This window comes from Pteropus alecto, unplaced genomic scaffold (genome assembly GCF_000325575.1).
Source record: "Pteropus alecto unplaced genomic scaffold, ASM32557v1 scaffold106, whole genome shotgun sequence".
NCBI classification, from domain to species: domain Eukaryota; kingdom Metazoa; phylum Chordata; class Mammalia; order Chiroptera; family Pteropodidae; genus Pteropus; species Pteropus alecto.
Window position 1 is genome coordinate 14,358,048 of NW_006442103.1, and position 19,825 is coordinate 14,377,872.

At 42.2% G+C, this 19,825-nt stretch overlaps 1 protein-coding gene across 1 annotated transcript in view; it reads left to right on the top strand.

The window, feature by feature from the left end:
- The first annotated feature begins 13,959 nt into the window (after positions 1-13,959).
- SLC22A15 (solute carrier family 22 member 15) overlaps positions 13,960-19,825 on the top strand; it is a 129,776-nt gene continuing 123,910 nt past the window's right edge. The window contains 2 exon segments of the mRNA XM_015595400.2: positions 13,960-14,101; positions 14,706-14,903. Of these exon segments, the coding sequence (XP_015450886.1) occupies positions 13,960-14,101; positions 14,706-14,903 (340 nt within the window).

Here is a 19,825-nt window from a genome sequence, read left to right on the forward strand (position 1 = left end):
GGAGCAGAGACAGAGATGCGCGTGGCTCCTCGGCTCTCCTGGTACCAATTGATTCAGCCTGGAGATGGTGGAAGAGATAAAGGCTTCAGAAGGGGGATGGAATTTTTTTCCCCTAAATTGATATTTAATGGGAAATCCTATTGGACAGAAACCTGGACATGAGTCACTTAATTGGACTTGACATCTGTCACAGTGTTGGAGTTTTCACAGCCCAAATATTTTAGCAGATCAGATTCCCACTGAATCTGTGCCATAAAATATAACAGTTGAAAGCAATCCGTGATAGAAACCTTAGACTCCGAGCAGAATCTGTAGCCATAATTAGATGATTTCTCTTTTTCAGATCACCGATGCAGTATTTAAGTGCAAATAAATGACATATCGACTATGGAAAAATTCTCCTGGCATTTTATAAAATGAATATCTCCCTAATGTTTAGGGAAAAAATGGTATCCAAAACATAGAAATATATACTGTATATGGTGCTACAATAAACACTCAAATATGCTAACATTTATTAGTGATCATATACGTTTTAAAAAGCACTTCAACAAGGCTTGATTAAACATGGTCATATCTTTGAGAGGTAGCCTGCCACTGGGCTAATTTTCCGATATGTGATGAAAACCTTTCAATAGATTTAAGAGTCCTTGGAACTGGGAACAGAATCTAGGGATTGTAATTTCAGGGATCACTATCTGAGACCATTTTGCTTTCCGAATATATTTGTTTTTCTCCTCACCTACTCATTCATTCAACTTAAAATATGGCATACTGCATGGGTTGATTATTGCAGTTCATTTTTGCTTATTTTAATCTGCAAATTGCTGTGTGGCAATGCATTGGGCCACGATGTAAACACATCCAGATCACCAGTATACTCTAGCACGTAATGCCTTTGCCTTACATGACCCCCATGGCTCTGAATTTATATTCCTTATAACGAAGGGGAAAATCTAGTTCAGTTATTTTGCCACTTTATAGAGATACTGTTAGCCGCCATCAATTATATATTATTTACAATCATTTTAGCTTTTTGATTGTGCAAGCTTAAAAGAAATAATTGTAGCTCTAGCCCCTCCCCCACACCACCTCCCCAATCCCGGGTGGGGGGGGGAGGGGGGAGACAGTTTTGGCAAGAGAAGTCCTCGCTTTCCCTCCTTGATCAATTTTTCCCTAAAAACATGTTTTATCATCGGGGTGGGGGACCGTCTGGGTTCCCCATGGCTCCCACCAGTCCTGTTTGCGTTTGCACACATTTTTCATCCAATGGGAGACGCCTGCACCAGAATGGGGTGGCAGTTGGGGACAGCAAGGAGCGCCTCCCCAGAAAATGGGCACCACCCCTTACCAGCCTGGCCTCTGCCCAGCCCCTGCACAGGACAGTTCAGTGGAGGCAGAGCCAGCCCTATTCAGGTGAGTGGATGAATCCCCCAAGGTTGCAATGATGAAGGGAGAAGAGACCTTTCCCCAGTCTAGCTAGGAGCAGCTAATGCTGAGCATTCGCACACAGCCGGAAGGATGCACAGAGACGTACCCGCGCAGATATCTGTACCCTTTGCCCCCCATTTCTCACACAAGCCGGCTGGCTCTGCGACACCACTACGAGTTCAGACTGACAAGTTGTAAAAACCTGGAGGGTCTCATCACAGTTCGCAAGGCAACTGCTAGACTGGGAAGCAACTGGTATCTATCTCTGGTTACCCTGGTGTTGGGGGGAAGAGGGGGAAATGGGGAGACAGACCAGCGCAGGTTACACTCTGCTATGGTATGTGCGGGTTCAGACACACTCTCTTTTACATTCACGCCTTCTGAGCCCACGCTTACAGCCTGCGTGTACATAAATTAATATATGAGTAAGCAAAAAAGCCTGTGTGAATAGGTACACACTCAGACCCACATATCGTCACTCCTAGACACACAGTCATGGTCACAAGCATGGATTCACACTGATGCACATGCATTCTCTCTTCCAGAAAAGCCTCCCCACCCCCTGCGGCCACCTTTGCCTTTCCTAAGACCTCCCAGGCACAGATGGCCCCTCCTTCTGGGCTCCATAAGCACTCTGTTCGCATCTCCCTAGAGACTACATATACCGTCCCATGATTCTTGGTTTCCGTACTTGTGTCTCCCACTAGGCTGTGACACTTCCAAGGGAAGTCGGTAGCTCACATCCCCAGCACTGATGTCCGAGTCTGACACACTATTAGCACTCAGTATATTTATGGTGAGTGACTTCCTGTGTATAGAGGCACCCAAGATATTTGTAAACAGAAACTCTTCCACCTAAAGACCAACGTGATTTCAGTTGTACCGATTTTTTCTCCCATAAAAGTGAGGATAATAATCTTGCCCCACTCACTTCACAGGCTGGTTATGAGACTCGCTGTGTGTGAAAGTATGCGCCATACAAATGAAGTTATTATGGAATATTAGGAGGAATATTAAATAATACTATTAAATCAATGGGGAGATGGTAAGCAGTGATTTATAAAGCTGGACTTTCTAGCTCTAACATATGCTAGTTGTGTGAATTTAAGAGAGTTACTTTGCCTTTCTGGACCTCAGCTTCATTCTGTAAAATGGATGTATTAAAAGTATGCTATGTAGTTATGTTATGTCATATGTTTTTTCCAAAGATGAACAGGATAATCTGTGTAAAGTGCTTAAACTAATGCCTAGAACTCATGCTCAATAAGTGCTGGCTATTAATATTATTAATAATATTATTATCATTCAATGTAAATACATATTGAGAGTCAGAAAGGTAAATGCAATTACATGGAATGTAAAGATCCAGTATATTCACCCAGATTGTGTGTGTGTGTGTGTGCGTGTGTGTGTGTGCACACACGTGTGCGTGTGTGTCTATGTCTATGTGTGTGTCTGTGTTGAAATCCAGAGAGTATGATTAAGATCTAGGCCTGGAATATCTTTGGTACCCAGATAGGCAGACCATGTTTCCCCCATATTGTGTGTGTGTGTGTGTGCATGTGTGTGTGTGTGCCTAGACACACAGTCATAGTCCCAAACATGGCTTCACACTCACACACATGCATTCTCTCATACATTATGCATATTCGCTCATTTTATCTTCACCATAAGCCTATGAGGTAGTCGCTGTTATTGTCTCAATTTTGCATTTAAGGAAACCGAGACACAGAGAAGATGTTTGTCTATTCAAAGTCACATAGCTAATAAATTATGGGGCCAAGGTTTAGACACAGGTGGTCTAAATTCAGAAACTGCAACCACTATGCACTACTGCTTCAATGGTTATGGCATGCTACACAAGTACACTCATGCAGAAGAATTAGTCACCAAATGAAATGCATGCTCTGAGGGAGAAATATACATATACACAAAACACATATAAATTGCCAACTTTTGCATTTAGAGGTGATCATAGAGAGTCAACACAGTTTTAAATACTGTGTATCTAGCATTTTTCCAGATGCTGTTGGATGACAAAAACTATATAATTATTTATTAATTCTACTAGACAGTTGTTTTCAATCTATTTTCTTAAATGTACCCCATCAGTAAAACGTTTGAGCATACATAACCAGTGTATGTATCTTTATTATCAAACTTTATACGTCTACTATCACACTAACATATTCTATAATTATAAAACATGCACAAAAAGATTTTTAAATGACAAACATAAAATTTATAATATTTGTAAAATAATTTTATTTACGAACATACAAAAAATCTACTAATAGCACTAGGTCTTATTGATAATATTATAGTTTTTGAAAGCAGTAATCTTAATTTTATTATTTAATTAAAATTATTATATAATTTTTGACTTTTTGTGATAATTTGATGGTCTGGTCTTATGCTCAACTTATGAAGAATCTAGTTTTCATGGCTAATGTAGCAGAAAAAACGTAATGCAAAATTACAAAGGTTCAAATAGAAGTTCATCGTCAATCGTGTTAACTAAACTATGATTCTCATTTTTCTATGTTACCTACAGAATATGTAAAATTTTGTTCAAACCTGGTGAGCAAAATCTAATGTGAAAAGTTAATCTTTGTAACAAATGAGTTCAAAACCCCCAATCTGTTTGTATGGATCTCTTTTCAACAGTTTAGAAATTTTTTATTTCCAAGTGTTTTACGTGTTCAGATATATCTTAATATATGGCATATTTCCATTATTTGGAGCAGCAAAAATCAAATAGCAATAGAAAAATTTACAAATATCTCATTTCAGAATGCCTTCTCCATAGTACAAATTTTGTTTTAAAAATTACCATTTAACTCTTTTTAAAAATATATACTTTATTTAAAAAGTATTGAGTGTGTATTTATTATTATTATTTTTAATCTGCTGGTAACATACTATCGACAGCCCTTTGTCATCAAAGAAAAAAAATTTGGAACACTTATCTTAAAGTTGAACAACTCTTAAAGTGCTTTGCCACATACTAACCAGAATATCTCTTTGTGGGACAGAAAAATTTCATGGTCTCTTCCAGTTTTATATATTGCAAAGATTCAGCTATATTTTAAAGAACTCAGTTTCTCAAACTAACTGCATGAGTACATATTGTACACTTCTGCTTTAATTTCTTTATGGAAAATTCTTGCATAGGAATTATTTAGTGAATATTTTATGTTTATGATGGTCTCTCTAGCCCCAAACTCTATATTAATTTGAGTTAAATCAGCCATTTCCTCAGTGATTAGACCTCCACAATTTTCCATAAAGTCATTCTTTCATTAAAGACCATTTTAGTTGTGGGTAGATCTTCTCCCATACATTTTACTTTTAATGTCCCCTTAAGAAAAGAAGTTCTTTTGCAACAGAATATATTAAGCACCACAGGATGAAACACCTTAGAAATAGCTGTTGCTCTTTCATCCAACTAAATAGCAAAATTTTATCACTACATAAATTGGTCTAATACTAGTTTCTTCAAATCTTCGGCAATGCTCCTCAGTTGTTTGTCAACAGAATTCGGCAACATGGGAATCCACTTCAGTTTGTCACCTTATTGGTCTCTGTGTACTATTTCAGCAATTTCCCCAAGAGCATTTGGCTTTTTGCTATAAAAATAAACAAAACCTCAAAAAAAGACTTCTAAACACTTATCACTGTATTTAGTGAAATGTATAAAAGTTCTAGATTGAGTATTACATAATTTTAAACATCATTAAAAATCTTAAGAGATTTGCTTTCATGTTTTGGATACTTTTTAAAATTAGTTCATTGAAGTATAATTTATATAGAGTAAAATTCGCTCTTCAGAGGTATTCAGTTCTATGAAGTTGACAAATGCGTACATTCATGTAACTGGCATAATCAAAATATAGAACATTTCCATCACCCTACAAAATTCCCTGTACCCCTTAGTAGCCAATCCCTTTATTTATACCCAACTCAGACAACCACTAATCTAATTTCTGTTTCTACAGTTTTGCCTTTTCCAGAATGTCATAAAAATGGAATCATACAGTACGTAGACTTTTGAGTCTGACTTCTTAGCATAAAGCTTTTGAGATTCATCCATACTGTTTCATGTATCAGTAGTTCATCCCTTTTCTTTCTTTTTTTCTTTTTGTTACTGAGTAGTAGATCATTGTATGGATATAGCATAAATCCATTCGCAAATTAATAGCCATTTGGGTTGTTCCCAGGTGGACACTAAGAATCCAGGTAATAAATCTGGTATAATTATGCACATACAGGTATTTACAAGAGCACTTGTATACAGTTCTCCTGGGTAAATCACTAGAGGAGAGATTGTTGAGATGTATGGTGAGTATTTGTATAACTTTATTTAAAAAACATTGGTTTCCAAAGTAGTTGTACCATTTTGCGTTTTCACCAGCAATGCTCAAGTCGTTCCACATCTTCACTAGTATTTATTATTGCTAACTTTTAAAAAAGCACTTTAAGCCGTTAGTGGTGGATCTTGGGCAGGAGTCTTCCTCTCCTCCCCCAGTGGTAGGAAACCTCTGCTTGATATTAGTTTAGGATCTTAGGCCCAAGATGGCTTTGTGGATCTCTCCCAGAGATAGTCTTTTCTTATGTCCTTACTTCCTCCACCAGGCATCTTTTCCTGTGCCTTGGGCAACAGTCTTTGCTGCCTCTCCAGCGGAAGCTTAAAGCTTTAGCTTCAAGGTGAAGCATGGTGTTTTGTGCCTGACCCTCACGCCTGCCAGCTCCCTCCTGTGCACCTGCTCCATACCTAGTCCTTCTTGAGAGCACTCAGTGGAGATCCAGGGATAAGAGCTTGTGCAGGAGCGTGAACTCCCCTTGGTTGTGCCCTCACTATTGAGACTGACACACTAGCTGATGCTGGGCTTTCGGCAGTTCCGTAAATCATCACTATTTTCTCTCCCCGACTTGTTTCACACCTGCACTTCTTTCGCATATGCTTGGCTGTGGGCCAGAGAGTTCGTGTCCTCCGTCTCTCCTGGGAAGGCTTGTTTGTCTCTGGGACTCAGGTTGTTCCACCGTCTTGTGACCTCAGCTCTCTGAAAGGTTCAATAAAAGTTGCTGTTTTGTTTTGTATCTGGATTTTTCTCACTGTTAGGATGAGAATGGCATTCTTTGCAGCTTTCTACATCCTAAGCAAAAGTGGACTCCATAATCAATTTTTAAAATTCTTGGTTATTATGATGGCATTGAGCTATCATTGGCTATATATCTCAATGTAAAAGATACACTTAGATTGAGTTTCATTGCTAATTAATTAACATTCCTGATCATTTAAAGTTTTTAGAAAAGTTCTTATTGGCTCTATTTAGGTGAACTTTTTTAAAAATTGAAATGTAGCTGATGAAATGGTCATATTAGCAATAGAGCGACAGCTGCCACTTCCGTGCTTGCTTATACTTGCATTATCAGCATCATGTTTAATTTATGGCATCTTTAAGTGAATTATTTTTAAGCCACTTGTCTCTTCGTGAGGGTTAATTTTCTTAAAGCTGGGTAATATAATTGCAAATCCTCTTAACCAAGCACATTCAAACTGCAGTACATCACAGGACACTGGAAGTGATGAAATGGCAGAGGTCTCCACTGTCAACCCCTATCAGTTTGAGAACTCCCACCCTGCCCTTTAATTCCATGCATGACATACGACCGTATGACGTAAACGGCGACTGAGGGAACCAGGATCCATCCACATATTACATATTAGTAAAGCTCAATTTCTTTCTTTAGATAAAAGTTTCCTAGGATATTAGAAAAGAAATTAGAAATATTAAAAACTCTAACATTTTCTTCCTAGACTTCAATAGATCTTCTTGTGTACTCCCTGGCTTGCACGCCCCCGCTTAAGAGACACCGCATTAGACTCTGAGTTCCTGGAGGGTAGAACTTGTATCTCAATTGCCGTGTGTTTCTTCCCAATGCCTGGTATAAGCCTGACGTTTTGTACTTAAGCAACACACACTTACTTGTTGAGTAAGTAAACACATAGTGTCTGACTTCAGGAAGCCATGTCTTTCATCAAATGGATTGAGTCAGTTATGACAGCCGTGTGAAAAAAAAATAGAAACCCAGCTGAGATACCGTATGTTGACTAAATTGTGCCATGCTGATGACAACATCCATTCGATTTTAGAGAAGGGGAGTTAAACACAAATTAAAGGAACCTTGGGAAGAGGTCCATGCACCTGGGCTGAGCCTTTACGTTGGGGAGCATCGCAAGTCGTAGGTAAAATGGCCTTTTCCATGGGAAACAACAGCACAGGCAAAGTGGAGCATGGGCAGGGTCTGGGTGGGTACGTGATCGTAAGGGCTTGGAGCAGGGGTCCCTGCAGTTTGACCACGCCGGCCACATGGCAGTGGGGGGTGGCTGAGAAGTTCGTTCGGGCAGAGGCACACTCATCAGCTGTAAGTGTGATTGCTTTTTCTAACGCCTTCTACCTGGTTCGGTAGAAGCCAATGCACTGGGGCAGCCACAGAATCACAGGAGTAAGAGTAGGACGGAAGTCACCATGATCCCTTCTCCCTCAGCATCACCGCCCTAATGCACGGATTTATCCTTGCTTGTCTTATTTAGCTTCCAAAGCGAATTTACTTAGTGATTAAAATGAAGCAAGTACTATACAAGTCTTCGGAGTTAAAGAAGATATAATTCCTGCCCTTAGGAACTTAGTCTCATGAGAGAGACAGACGTATAAAGGGAAGATTTAAATATCAAGTACCAAGCACCAAGATAGAGTTTGCACAGCAGAATACCAGTGTGTATGGAGCTGGCGAAGATGAACCCAAGAGGAAGCGCGGAGAGGTGTGCTTCACACACTGTGAGCATGCAGTCAGGGAACTGGACACCTGAGTGACCGAGCCCCATTCCCGTGAATGACCTGCAACTCCCGCCAAGAGCCATGGACAGGCCCCCGAAGGGTCAGCAACGTCTACAAGGGGACTGAAGGGAGAAGTCCCCAAAGAGCAGCAAAGGACTGGTCCAAGAAGTTCAAAGAGGAGCAGGACAAGGTGAGATCCCAAAGCCAACAGGTAAAGCATTTCAGGAAGGAGGAAGCCATCCTGATGTCCAGGGTAGCAGCGACCGCCAGTAAAAAACAGACAGACAGAAAGTGGGACGGTGAAAATGTCCCTTGCATCTGACAATGTCAAGGGCACTGGGCACTGGTCATCTTAGCTACAACGGTTTCAGAGGTGGAAGCCAGACCCAGATTTTCATGGGTCCGGGTTGAAAGGAGGAAAGGGAGGAGGATCCCAACGGGCTGGGAGAACCCAGAGGAACCCTGGACCTGAGTTTGCTCTGGGACTGAAGAGAAGGTTGGGTGGGGTGGGAAGCACGTGGACAGAGAACGGGAGTGCTCTAGGGAAGACTCTGGGCTCCATGGGAGGAGGGGACAGAGAAGACGGGAGAGAAGAGGGGGCGGAACAACGCAGTGACCTCCGACTGCGCAGAGCTGGTGTATCTCCCTGGGGGCAGAGCAGGGTGGTGCAGAGGCGGCCTCGGGGGAAATGAGGAAGACTTGAAGGTTTAAGGGAGTGGCCTTAGGCCTCTTGGGGAGCAGCGTCCTTGGAGACAAGGTTTTAATGTCCTCGGATGAGGTTTCGCTTAAGGCCACCACGGTGGGAAGTATAACTTGAATATGCCTACCATGGAGCAAGGGTTTCTGAAGACACGGTGACGAGGTGTGAGTGGGGAGCGAGCACAGGGAGGTCAAAGCGGAGAAGGGGAAGCACAGAGCTACTAGGTTAAGACCAGGGGAGACATAAACACAAAGAAGGTTTGGAGCTGGAGCGGGGGGGCAAGGAGGTGGGCCTGGTGGCCCAGGGTCCTTGCCTGGACAAATTGCTGCTTTAGTGAGGCGGTATCTGAGGCCCCTGGCGGGAGGCTGGATGCCTGATCAAGCCAGGGAGCGAGTCTGTGGGCTGAGAGGGTCTGTGCCCCAGAGCAGAGGCTCTGCCTGCAGCCCCAGGGGCCTTGCAGGAATGTTCCAGGTGGGAGGCTGGCGCAAGAGCTGTCCTGGCTCCCAGTCCTTCTCAACCTTTGCAAAGCCACATCAATTAACCTTCTGGCCTGCCTTCCCTGGGCGCCTCGTCTCCCTCTCCCCGACATCCCACACTCCCCTCCCCGCCAACCTCCGCTGACCCGGAACCATGGCACCTTGTCATGGTACTACCGAGAGAAAAAGTTTCCACGTAAATTCATTTTCCAGGTGGCAGAACCTTAGTCCTTTGAGGGCCAATTTTATATTTTAAAATTCCACAATAGAAATTGGCCAGGTTTTTGTTTGTTTGTTTGTTTGTTTTCATCAATTCCAATAAAAGTTTCTGATGGAAATCGTTTGCTGAAAGGACCAAATTAAATATGAATTAAACTTTTCTTAAGGACTAGGGGCCTTATGTCTGTTTTCAAAGGAGGTAGTGTCTAAATAATAAATAAGTGATTGTGGTAATGAGGGTCATCGCTGTGGACATTAGTCGCGTGTCATTATAATACGTTGATGCTCAAGGGACTCCTGAGGCGGACCAGTGCCAGCCTCTGTGCAGCATGCGAGGGAGTTCCCAACAGCCCCATTCCACGCCTCTACTTTGTGGTCATTGTTCTGCATCTCGCCTTTACCCCACGCGTCCTTCTCTGCGTCTGGTATGTCCTGAGCCTGGACTCAAGATGTGCCCGTCACTACTGGACTGTCATTGCTTCTTGGCCTTCTCGACGGACAGAGCTAGAAAATGTCAATATGGATACACTCATGTATTCATGTACTTCTACATCTATTTCTCTATTTATGTATCTCTATACATTAAAAGCTAATACCTCCTATTCCAATCCAACACCGCAGGGGTCATTCCAACCTCCTACCTTCCCTATTTGTAACTCCTTTCTCTGATAGTAAGAAATGTGGATCATATTATGCACTATAAAGTTACTTATCTGCTATATCTGTTACTTATTCTATAATACATATAACATAGTTCCAAAATTGCTAAACCATAAAAAGATATTCTTGTAAAAATACCTTACTGACTACAGTATTTGTGTAGACTTCTTTCTGTCTTTGGCCGTATAGTATCCACGAAGGCCAGTTTTGTCTCTACCAGGCCAAGCTATAGCCCTCGATTATTCAAGTGATCAAACCCGTTGAAGGTATTTTGTGGATGTGATCCAAGTCCATTATTGGCTGACTGTAAGTAAGGGACATTGTCATAGGTAATCTTGGCGGACCTGACACATTCATTTGAAAGGCCTTCAGAACGGAACTGAGGCTTCCCTGAAGAAGAAATTGCACCTGTGTCATAGCTTCAGCGTGTACTTGAAAATTCCAGCCTGCGCCCCACCCCCGCCAGACCCCCTCCCACAGCCTGAGCCCCACCCCACCCTCTGACAGCCTGCCCTGTGGCTTTCAGATGTGCCTCGTCGGCCCCCACACTCCCATGAGCCAGCCAGCTCCTTGCAACAAATCTCTTAACATACATGTCCCCCTGGTTCTGTGTCTCCGATTGAACTCTGACTGATTCACTCTTCTATCAAACTGTTTTTCAAATTCACTTCATCAGTGTTTGCCTAACCCCCTCGATGTGGTTATGCTCTTCATTTATAATTCAGTTAGGTAATTTGTGTGTGGGGAGGGGGAGGGGGCAGTTTCCAGTTTGCATTCCCCCACATTCCAGTGGATTTTGATTATTTATTTTATTTTTAGTATGTTAAAAAAATACGGTTTCGAAAGTCACAACTAGACCAACATGTATACTCCGGAAAGTCGCTCACCCTTCGTTCTTTCTACCTCATCCCCATTCTCCTGTTCTACCCTCACTCTTGCCGTCCACTTTCCGGAAGGAACCAGTCTCAGTCGCTTCTGGTGTGTGCCTCCTCTCTTTCTTCCGGCCCCCTTAAGCAGATGTATGTGTATTTTCTTCTTTTCCTTATTTCTTACATAGAAGAGCATATCGTAGATGGTTTTTTTGCCCTTCCTTTTTTGCGTTAACAGCCAGTCCACTTCAGTTCATAGAGCTCCTCCCTGTTCTTTTTTATGATTGCATAGTGTATTGTCCTCCCCTGTGTCATGTCCTGTAGTTTATATAATATCGTTCCCCTACGTATGGGCATTTAGGTGGTTTCTAATACCTTACGACTATAAACAATCCTTGTGCCTATATCTTAAGTAGTGCCCATTGTAAAAAAGTAAAACTGCGTTCTCATTTCGTACTTTTCTGGGTAGATTTGTAAATCTTGAGGTCCAGAGAGGGAAAGCATCGAAATGCATGGAAGACACTAGAGAATGGGCAGCCGCGTGCAGTTCAGACTTGGTGATGGAAGAGCTACGCTGTGAGGGAAATGGCAGTATGTAATGGTGGAGACGGCGATGAAAGAGAGAGCAGAGCATTGGAAATATTCTTGAGGTTAGTGGTCCCTAAAGAGGAGTGTGTGTACCCCAAGGGAAGCAAGTTAATTCTTTGGGGTTCAGGAAGAAAATATTAGAGCCATCTATTTAAGTGTCTGCCTAAAATGAAGCAAATAAGTGTTATTATTATTTAACACACAGACGACAGTGATGACTTCACTGTACCAGAGTCGGGTAGTCACAAGCCACATGTGCACTCTGTGGCAAGGAGGGGCCAGCAGTGCAAACCTCGCTTGTTATTTTGCTCTCAGTGAACTACAATGTACTATAATCTAAGCTGTATCAGTGATGTGCCTAGTTCCATTAAATCAAGACCCGTTAAAACACTGGAAAATCTTTACAGTACATTTTTAATGAGATGAGGAGTGACTGAAAATCTTTTATACCTCATAGAAATTTGCTGGCGAACTCATCAAAAATTAGTTTGAAGAGCTGTGGACTTAGAGATGGGATTTTAACATTTTTTCTTTTACCAAAAGGGAAGTGCTCCAAATTCACCGACCTTTCTGTGACAATGTATGACAGTAAGTAGTTTGTAACCAAGTATATATTTTCAAAAAAAATAAGCACACTTAATCTGCTCCTTCAAATAACAATGTTTCAAAAGAAACAGGTGCTTTTGAGAAATCATTTTGAAGGATGAAAATGGAATTTTGTAGCCAAGAAAAATGTCGCCTGTGAAAACTTCATATCTGTACCCTTAAAATGAATTTAGAAACAATTTAGAAACTAATCTGTTAAAAATTTTCCAAAAAAAGGACTTCCGATGAGTTTTAAACCCAGATGATATAAATATTACAATGTAATGCCTTCCGAAAAATGGAACTTCACTAGCCAAATCGCAATGAAGACCAGTATGGGCAGGTCTTCTGTTTGGATCTACACGTGGTGTGGGATATCTTTTTCACTCAATAATCTTTAAAATCAAAAATCAGGAGAGACTAAGCTTGGAACCAGAACTTTGAATTGCTAAATCACACAGTGTTAAGCCAAGATTTTAAAAAATTAAGTAAGCATATTCAATAACATGGCTCTCTCTATAAATCATTTGTTAATATTAATTTTAATGTAATTAAAAGGGGAATTTTTATCATTAATAAACAAAATGCTATTTTAAAATATGATTTATTTACTATTTATGTATATCCTACCGGTACATTAGCACTATGTGTAATTTATAAATAAACCAATAAACATGCTGGGGGAATATGTTCAAACAATTTTTTACAGATTGTCATGTGTGATCAAATGTTTAGAAAGCACCTTCTAAAGAATATATTTGACAAATAACCTTTTCACTATTAATACACTCCTAGGAGAAATTTTTTAGTTCCCAATTTTCAAATAGGGTTAATAATAGCGTAGTGTCCTATCTACGTCTAATGGTAACCAATGAAATTTTATTTGCACTCTAGATGATAGGTAGGTAGGTAGGTAGATAGATAGATAGATAGATAGATAGATAGATAGATAGATAGACGGATATTGATACAGATAAATTGGTATACATACTCACATAACCTTTCTTTTTTTAATTATCTGATGAGTAGCAAATTGTATTCTTTTATTCCTGAATACTTCAATGTATACTCCTGAAGAACAAGTCCATACCCACACTACAGTTATCAAAATCAGGAAGTTAGTGTTGATACTGACAGCAAAATTTAAAGGTGCTGACTTAATCTGATCAGATAATAACTGTAAGACCGACAAAGTCAAAAGGCAAGAATAAATCAAATGGCTTTGCCTGAGCTGTCTCCTCTGTAATATGAAAACTAATACCTGCCTTAGATATGTCACAATAATGCTACGAACTTAGGAAAATAATGAAAGTACTCTGAAAACTAAAAAAGTCACATAAATTAAAGATTTTCATAATCATTTTCTATCAATTTTGTGTTTGTATGTGTATGTGATTGTTCTCAAGTCTAATTATTATAAGCACTTTTTAAAGTGGCAAGCCGCCTTAATTAAAAATAAAACTCTGTGAGTTAAGCTTACCGTTAGACTGAGAAGGAAAATCTTAACACAGGCATAATCTACAATTACAGTGAAGAGCCGAGCAGCAAAAGAGCATGCGTGGCAGGAGGTGGGAAGAGAGGCGTGGAGTATGCGCAGTGTCGCCATCACGGATCTGTGCATCGAGAGCTGCATCCCTGCCTCGCTGTGTTCACTGCGAGGAACTGGACTTGATTCACAGCTAGTGCGATTTACTGCTAATTACCGGTACCTCGCAGATTATCAGAGGTTAGGTGAGTCGGGGAGGAAAACAGCTGTGTCAACTTAATGGCACTGTGACCAAGAATCCCAAGAGACCAGGAACTCCGAAGAGAGCAGAAATGGAAATGTATAGGAGGAACTACATAAGGTGGTTTTTCAACTTGACTCTCAAGTGGTGCAGGAACATAAGAGGAAGTATTCTGAGTCTGCATGCCTGGGTCTCTCCTCCCCTCCCCTCCCCTTCCCTCTGCTCTTCCTCTTCCCTCCCCTTCCCCAAGACTGTCCAGATTTCCTATGTGTTCTTTTTATTTACCAAAATGGACAAATCTTTTTTTTTTCCCTCTCTTTCACTTTAAAAAGTAACACAGACTTACATAAATATTTGCACCTCCCCTTCCCCCCACCCCGCGCATGCGCACGCTCCCCCCCATGTGCCATAAATGCCACCGGTGTCCCTGGAGAAGGTAAAGGGGCTTGAGGAAAGCCTTTGCAGAGGTGACAAGTGGAAGAAATACTTCAGAATGTAGTAAAAATGGGGTGGGGCATGTATTTTTAATGAGACAGGGAGCATTTCCGCAAGCGTGTGGCTTGGAGGACAAAGAGAAAGTTTCAGCTTTGAAGCTCTCTTTCCCACAGCCCTGAAGACCTTCCTACTCGGGATGAGTCCAGATGTGAGGGAAAAGCGGCATTGTGCATCGTCGGAAATAATCGTGAGAACACCTAGAACTGAGGGTTTCACAAACCCCGATCTGAACATCAGCCAAAGGAAAAACCGGAAGATAGTTCTCTCCTCCCTGAAGCTGATGGAAAGAGAACCCATCCAGATCTTACAAGGTAAATCGGGGGTCCGCATTTCTTCTTCCAGTTGAGGTCTGCAATGTGGGAAGAGACAGGAGGAGAGAAACGAACAGCTGGCTACATAGATGGTATCCCAAAAGAGGATTTAGAAAACCATGGCCAGTGACACTAGAATGATGGGCTCCTGGCGAGATAAATGTGTTTGGCGAGCAGCTCTAAATGTGATAAAGAGGACTTCAAAGTGAAATTTAGGGAAGGGAGCAGAGAAATGTGCTCAGATAAAACCCGAAGACACTGCCCTATACATCTTCCGCTTGCCCCTCCGGACCTGCTTTGTGCCGTGGGGGAGAGAATCTGACCACATAGGCTGCTTCGTTGGGCTCCCACGCCGTCTGTACAGGAACTCCCTCTGGGCTCAAGCACCCACACTTTCCACTTGCCCTTCGGTCCTGGGAGTCGCAACAGTAACAGCTTCTCACATTGCCTTTTTTGAGTGTGCCAGCTTTTCCTTCCTTGCTCCACGTGGTTGCCATTCTCTTGCTTTGGCTTCCCCAAATCAAGCTCTCCTCTTCGTAATTAATATCTTTAGTAACAGCTTCTCACGTTGCCTTTTTTGAGTGTGCCAGCTTTTCCTTCCTTGACTCTGACACATAGTTACATACAGGGAGGCCGATGGGTGGCAGGCATGGAGAGGGAGTGCACGGAGGAAGAGCCAGTGATATTCTGTGCAAAGGTGACGAGAAAGACCGGAGCTGTGACCCTTGTGGCAGAGCAGCCGGAGTGGTGGCTTCGATGGAAGTATTTGGATAATAAAATGAAGCAGACCTCTTAATTCAGATCGTTAAAGGCAACCTGGCCTGTGAGGTGCGTGACTTCCGGCCAGTAGTTCCGAAGGAAACGGTGGATCCCAGGAGTGTAGAATAGTGCTACCCACCAGGCAGATACACAACTGTGTTAAGTCCGTTCATCTCAGGATGGACTCGGAGCAGAGAGCAAATGGGTGAGGTGACAGAAGGGACATATGAAAATGTGAAAATATCTACAACAGCGGCTCTCAACTCCCCGGGGAACATTTGGCAATATCCAGGGACCAGTTTGATTATCAGAACCAGGGTGAAGAAGGGGTTGAGCTTCTGGCATCTTGTGGAAAGAGGCTATGGTTGCTGGTAAACATACTATAATGCACAGAGCAGCCCCCGTGACCAAAAATTATCTGACCCCAAATGTCAATCAATAGTCCCAAGGTTGAGAACCCCTGATCTACAGCCTGGCTGGCTGGGTGGAAACTGTGGACTGTGCATCCACTGCAGTGGTTTGAGTGCAGTCTCTAGAACTAGCTAGACCTGGGTTTGAATCCCAACTCCATTTCTTATTAGCCAGTGACCCTGGGCAAGTAACCGAACCTCTCTAGACTTCAGTTTCTTTTCTTTAAAATGGGAGAAATAATAAGACCCACTCACAGAGCTGTTGTGAGGACTAAAAGAGGCAAGGCATATACGGTGTTCAGCACAGTGCCTGTTTGACATACAGTTCAAGTTCTCGACAAGTGTTAACCCTGTTATGATAATTCTCATTTTCCCAGCACAGATTATAAATCCATTAAAACTAATTTATGAAGCAAGAAGGAAGTTTCGGCAGAGCTGATAGGCTTCGTGATTGGGGAGTTGTATGGGTGTGTTCACTTTGTGAAAATTCATCGAGCTCTTTACTGAGGATTTAAGGTGTTTTCTGTATCTATGTTATAAACCAGTGAAAAGTTTACTTAAAGTACTTAAAGAAAGTCTCATTCTGCCTCCCTCTAAAAAAAAATTTACAAAATCTAGTAAGTTCTTGATTTCCCCTGCTAGTGATTCAATCTTTCAGAAAGTGGAAAATGTAATGAAGGAATCTGTTGCTTTCTGCCCTCTACTACCCCAAACCATATTACTGGAAGGAAAGACTGGAATTAATGGCCACCTCATATACAAGGGACCGCCACATAATGGTGTAGGAAGAAAATGTTTGTCCAAGAGCTAACAAATACCCTAGACTTTAGGAAAACAGAATTCAAAACATCTGAAGAACATCTGGTGGTGACCCCGTAGTCTGAATTCAAAAAGGGAAGGTGGCTTAAGCTCTAGCTCTTTGATCATAAATTATCATGAACAAGATGGGTGACAGCTAAGGAAACAAGTGAGCGTGGCCACTGAGGGAGGTCTCTGATGAGTTTGGGTCTTTAAAAGACTCACACAGGGTGAATATGTTTTTCATTCACTCCCGGCTGGGGTAACCACAAAGAATGACACAAATGGGTATGTTGTGTGACTCCACACTAAAGGACAGAGTTAGGGGAGGCTTGGGAAGCATGCTAGCAATTGAGAAGACATTTTGATGTCTTCAGAGCTGGAAGAATGTCAAGGAAGCATGTGTCTGTCCTTACTTAGCTCAATCTCAGTGTTAACAGCAGCACAAAGAAGACAGAGAAATTCGCTTCATATTTTTCTTTAAAACTTTTCTAACCGGGAAAAGAAAATGATCTTCATTTTCACGATATTGGCTAGAAAAGGATCTGAGCCCTAACAGGTTGAATACATAGTTAAGAGCTCACCTTACCGGCTGTAAATGAACTCAGATCTGCCGGCGGATGACAGATGTGCGGATGTGACTGGGAAACCCATACGGAAAACCTGTAGTGAATGGGGCATGAGGACCTGTGCCGAAAGACGTAAGGACAAATTAACACGCATCCTGCTTTTAAAAGTAGGATACGTGTTTCAGAAACCAACATCCAGTGGGCCTGATGCTGATCCCTGGCCCAAATCTTGGCTGGTTTGATTAGTAAACCATTTGTGAGCACTTGATAGAATAAAGAAGTAAAACTCCCTGGAATCAGCCTGATTTTGCAAGGAAAGGCGTTATCCTAATAATTTGCAACATTTACTGTGCACCCGCTGGGTGCCACACCGCACACCGCCCCCCGCAACACACACACATTCATTCAGGCCTCAAATAGTCCTATGAGGCTCGTGCTACCATCATCCACATTTTCCAGATGAAGAAACAGAGGCACAGGGGTCAATTAACTTATGAGAGGTCACACAGCTAATTAGTGACAGAGCTGGAGCTCAACAAGGTGGGCTGGCTGGTACCAGAGCTTCTGCTCTTCCTGTTTATTACAATTTTACAAAGCATTTAATAGTTTGCATCGACATTTTCTTTAGGACAAAATGAGGCAATTCGGGCCACCCTGTACTATGCCCAGGTGGAATGGCACTTAGTTAAGCAGTAGCAACAACAGAAGCTGGATTAAAGCACTGTGCCCACCTGGAAGTTCCTGGTACCGTGTATTAGTTTGCACCACTAACTATTGGTGATATTCGACCCATAAGAATGGTAGTTTTATATGGTTCAGCATCATATGTGAACCTCTCTCGTTCACTATTTTTGTCAAGAACTCTACATAGACACGTATAGTGCTTGAACAATTTTCAGGTGACACCTAGCCTAGCTGGGATGGATAACCAAAGAGCTAGGTGATAGAATTGTGATTCAGACAGATCTTTACAATTTGGGAAGTGATGAGCTGAAACTATAATAAAATGGGTTTTAACAGAAATCAATACGAAATTCCGGATTTAGTTTCAAACATTCGATTTATGTAAGTGAAGGATGAGAGAGACCTGACTGAACTGAAGTTCCTGTGAAAACGTGGGATTTTAGGTCTCTGCCAGCTTGCTTGCGTCCCCAGGCAGCGAGGTGATTGGGGAACCAAGGCCACCCTGCGCTCACCCGATCCTTAGGCTCTGTTTGGGGATCAAAGTGTGTGGGTGGGGGAGCACTCTGACACGTGGAACATGTTCAAAGAAGGGACTTTTTGGTACACAGAGCAGTTGAGAGAAGCCCGCATTTTTAGCCTGTGTAGGTTGAGGAAACCTGATAACAGCCTTCAAATATTTTAAGGGTTGCAATTCACCCAAAGCGAGGAACACTGAGCACCGGCCATGTGAGAGGTATTGTGCTTCGTGAGAAATGAGAAAAAACGCTGAACTCGAGAGATGTAGGAACAGGGAGCGGTTGTCTGACGCAGAGACAACTAATATAGGGGAGATGTGAACGGTTGCTGCACCAGACACATAAACCATAATAATTATGTGGGTTTTGTTGTTGTTGTTTTTGTCGATATTTTGTAGTACAAAGTTTCAAATATCCAAAAGAAACGAGTAATTTATTTGTAAGAGGTGTTAAAAGACTTAGTAGGAAACAGAACTCATTTCTTTACGAGGAAAATATTTCTAAATGAGTCGTCTAACGATGGACTAGGTGGCGAGGTAAGAGAGGGAGCACTTCACATGTTAAGAAGACGTTCCTGCTCTGGGCGGCGGATTGAGCAAATCTCCAAGACTCCTTCCAAATTATGAGAGTCTCCGACTCTCTGAAAATGAGCCCTCCGCTTGGCAACAGAGATGCCGATGACAGCGCACTCCGTTCCTCCCATGTGGTAACGGTCACCTGTTAGCCACCGTGGAGGCTGACCTGAAGTTGGTATGAAGTGCTGTTTGGTGATGGAGCCCAAGTGACTACTACTTCATGTTTTAAGAAAACCCAAATGTATAGAAGAGTTAAATCAGATTTCTAGGGCTGGAAACGACATTTTAGCTAGTCAGCCTCAGCACCTATTTTACAGACGAGGAACTCGGAGCGGGGAGGGGCTCACTGCCTCGCCCCAGGTTACAGAGAGGCTTCCTGTTGGACCTGCGGCTAAATCCTGCTCTCTTCAGTTCAGGTCGTTTTCCATTAAACACTCTGCTCCCTCATTCAGCTTTGTGAAACAAAGACAGGGGAACAGCCCTCTTTTAATTGTACTTACTTTCAGATTCATGGGATAGTGATTTCCTGAAGGGCAATTATTTGTGGTTTTATTTACACTCTACTGTTCACTCAGTCTCTCTTTTTCTCATTCATCCACACACACACGCACG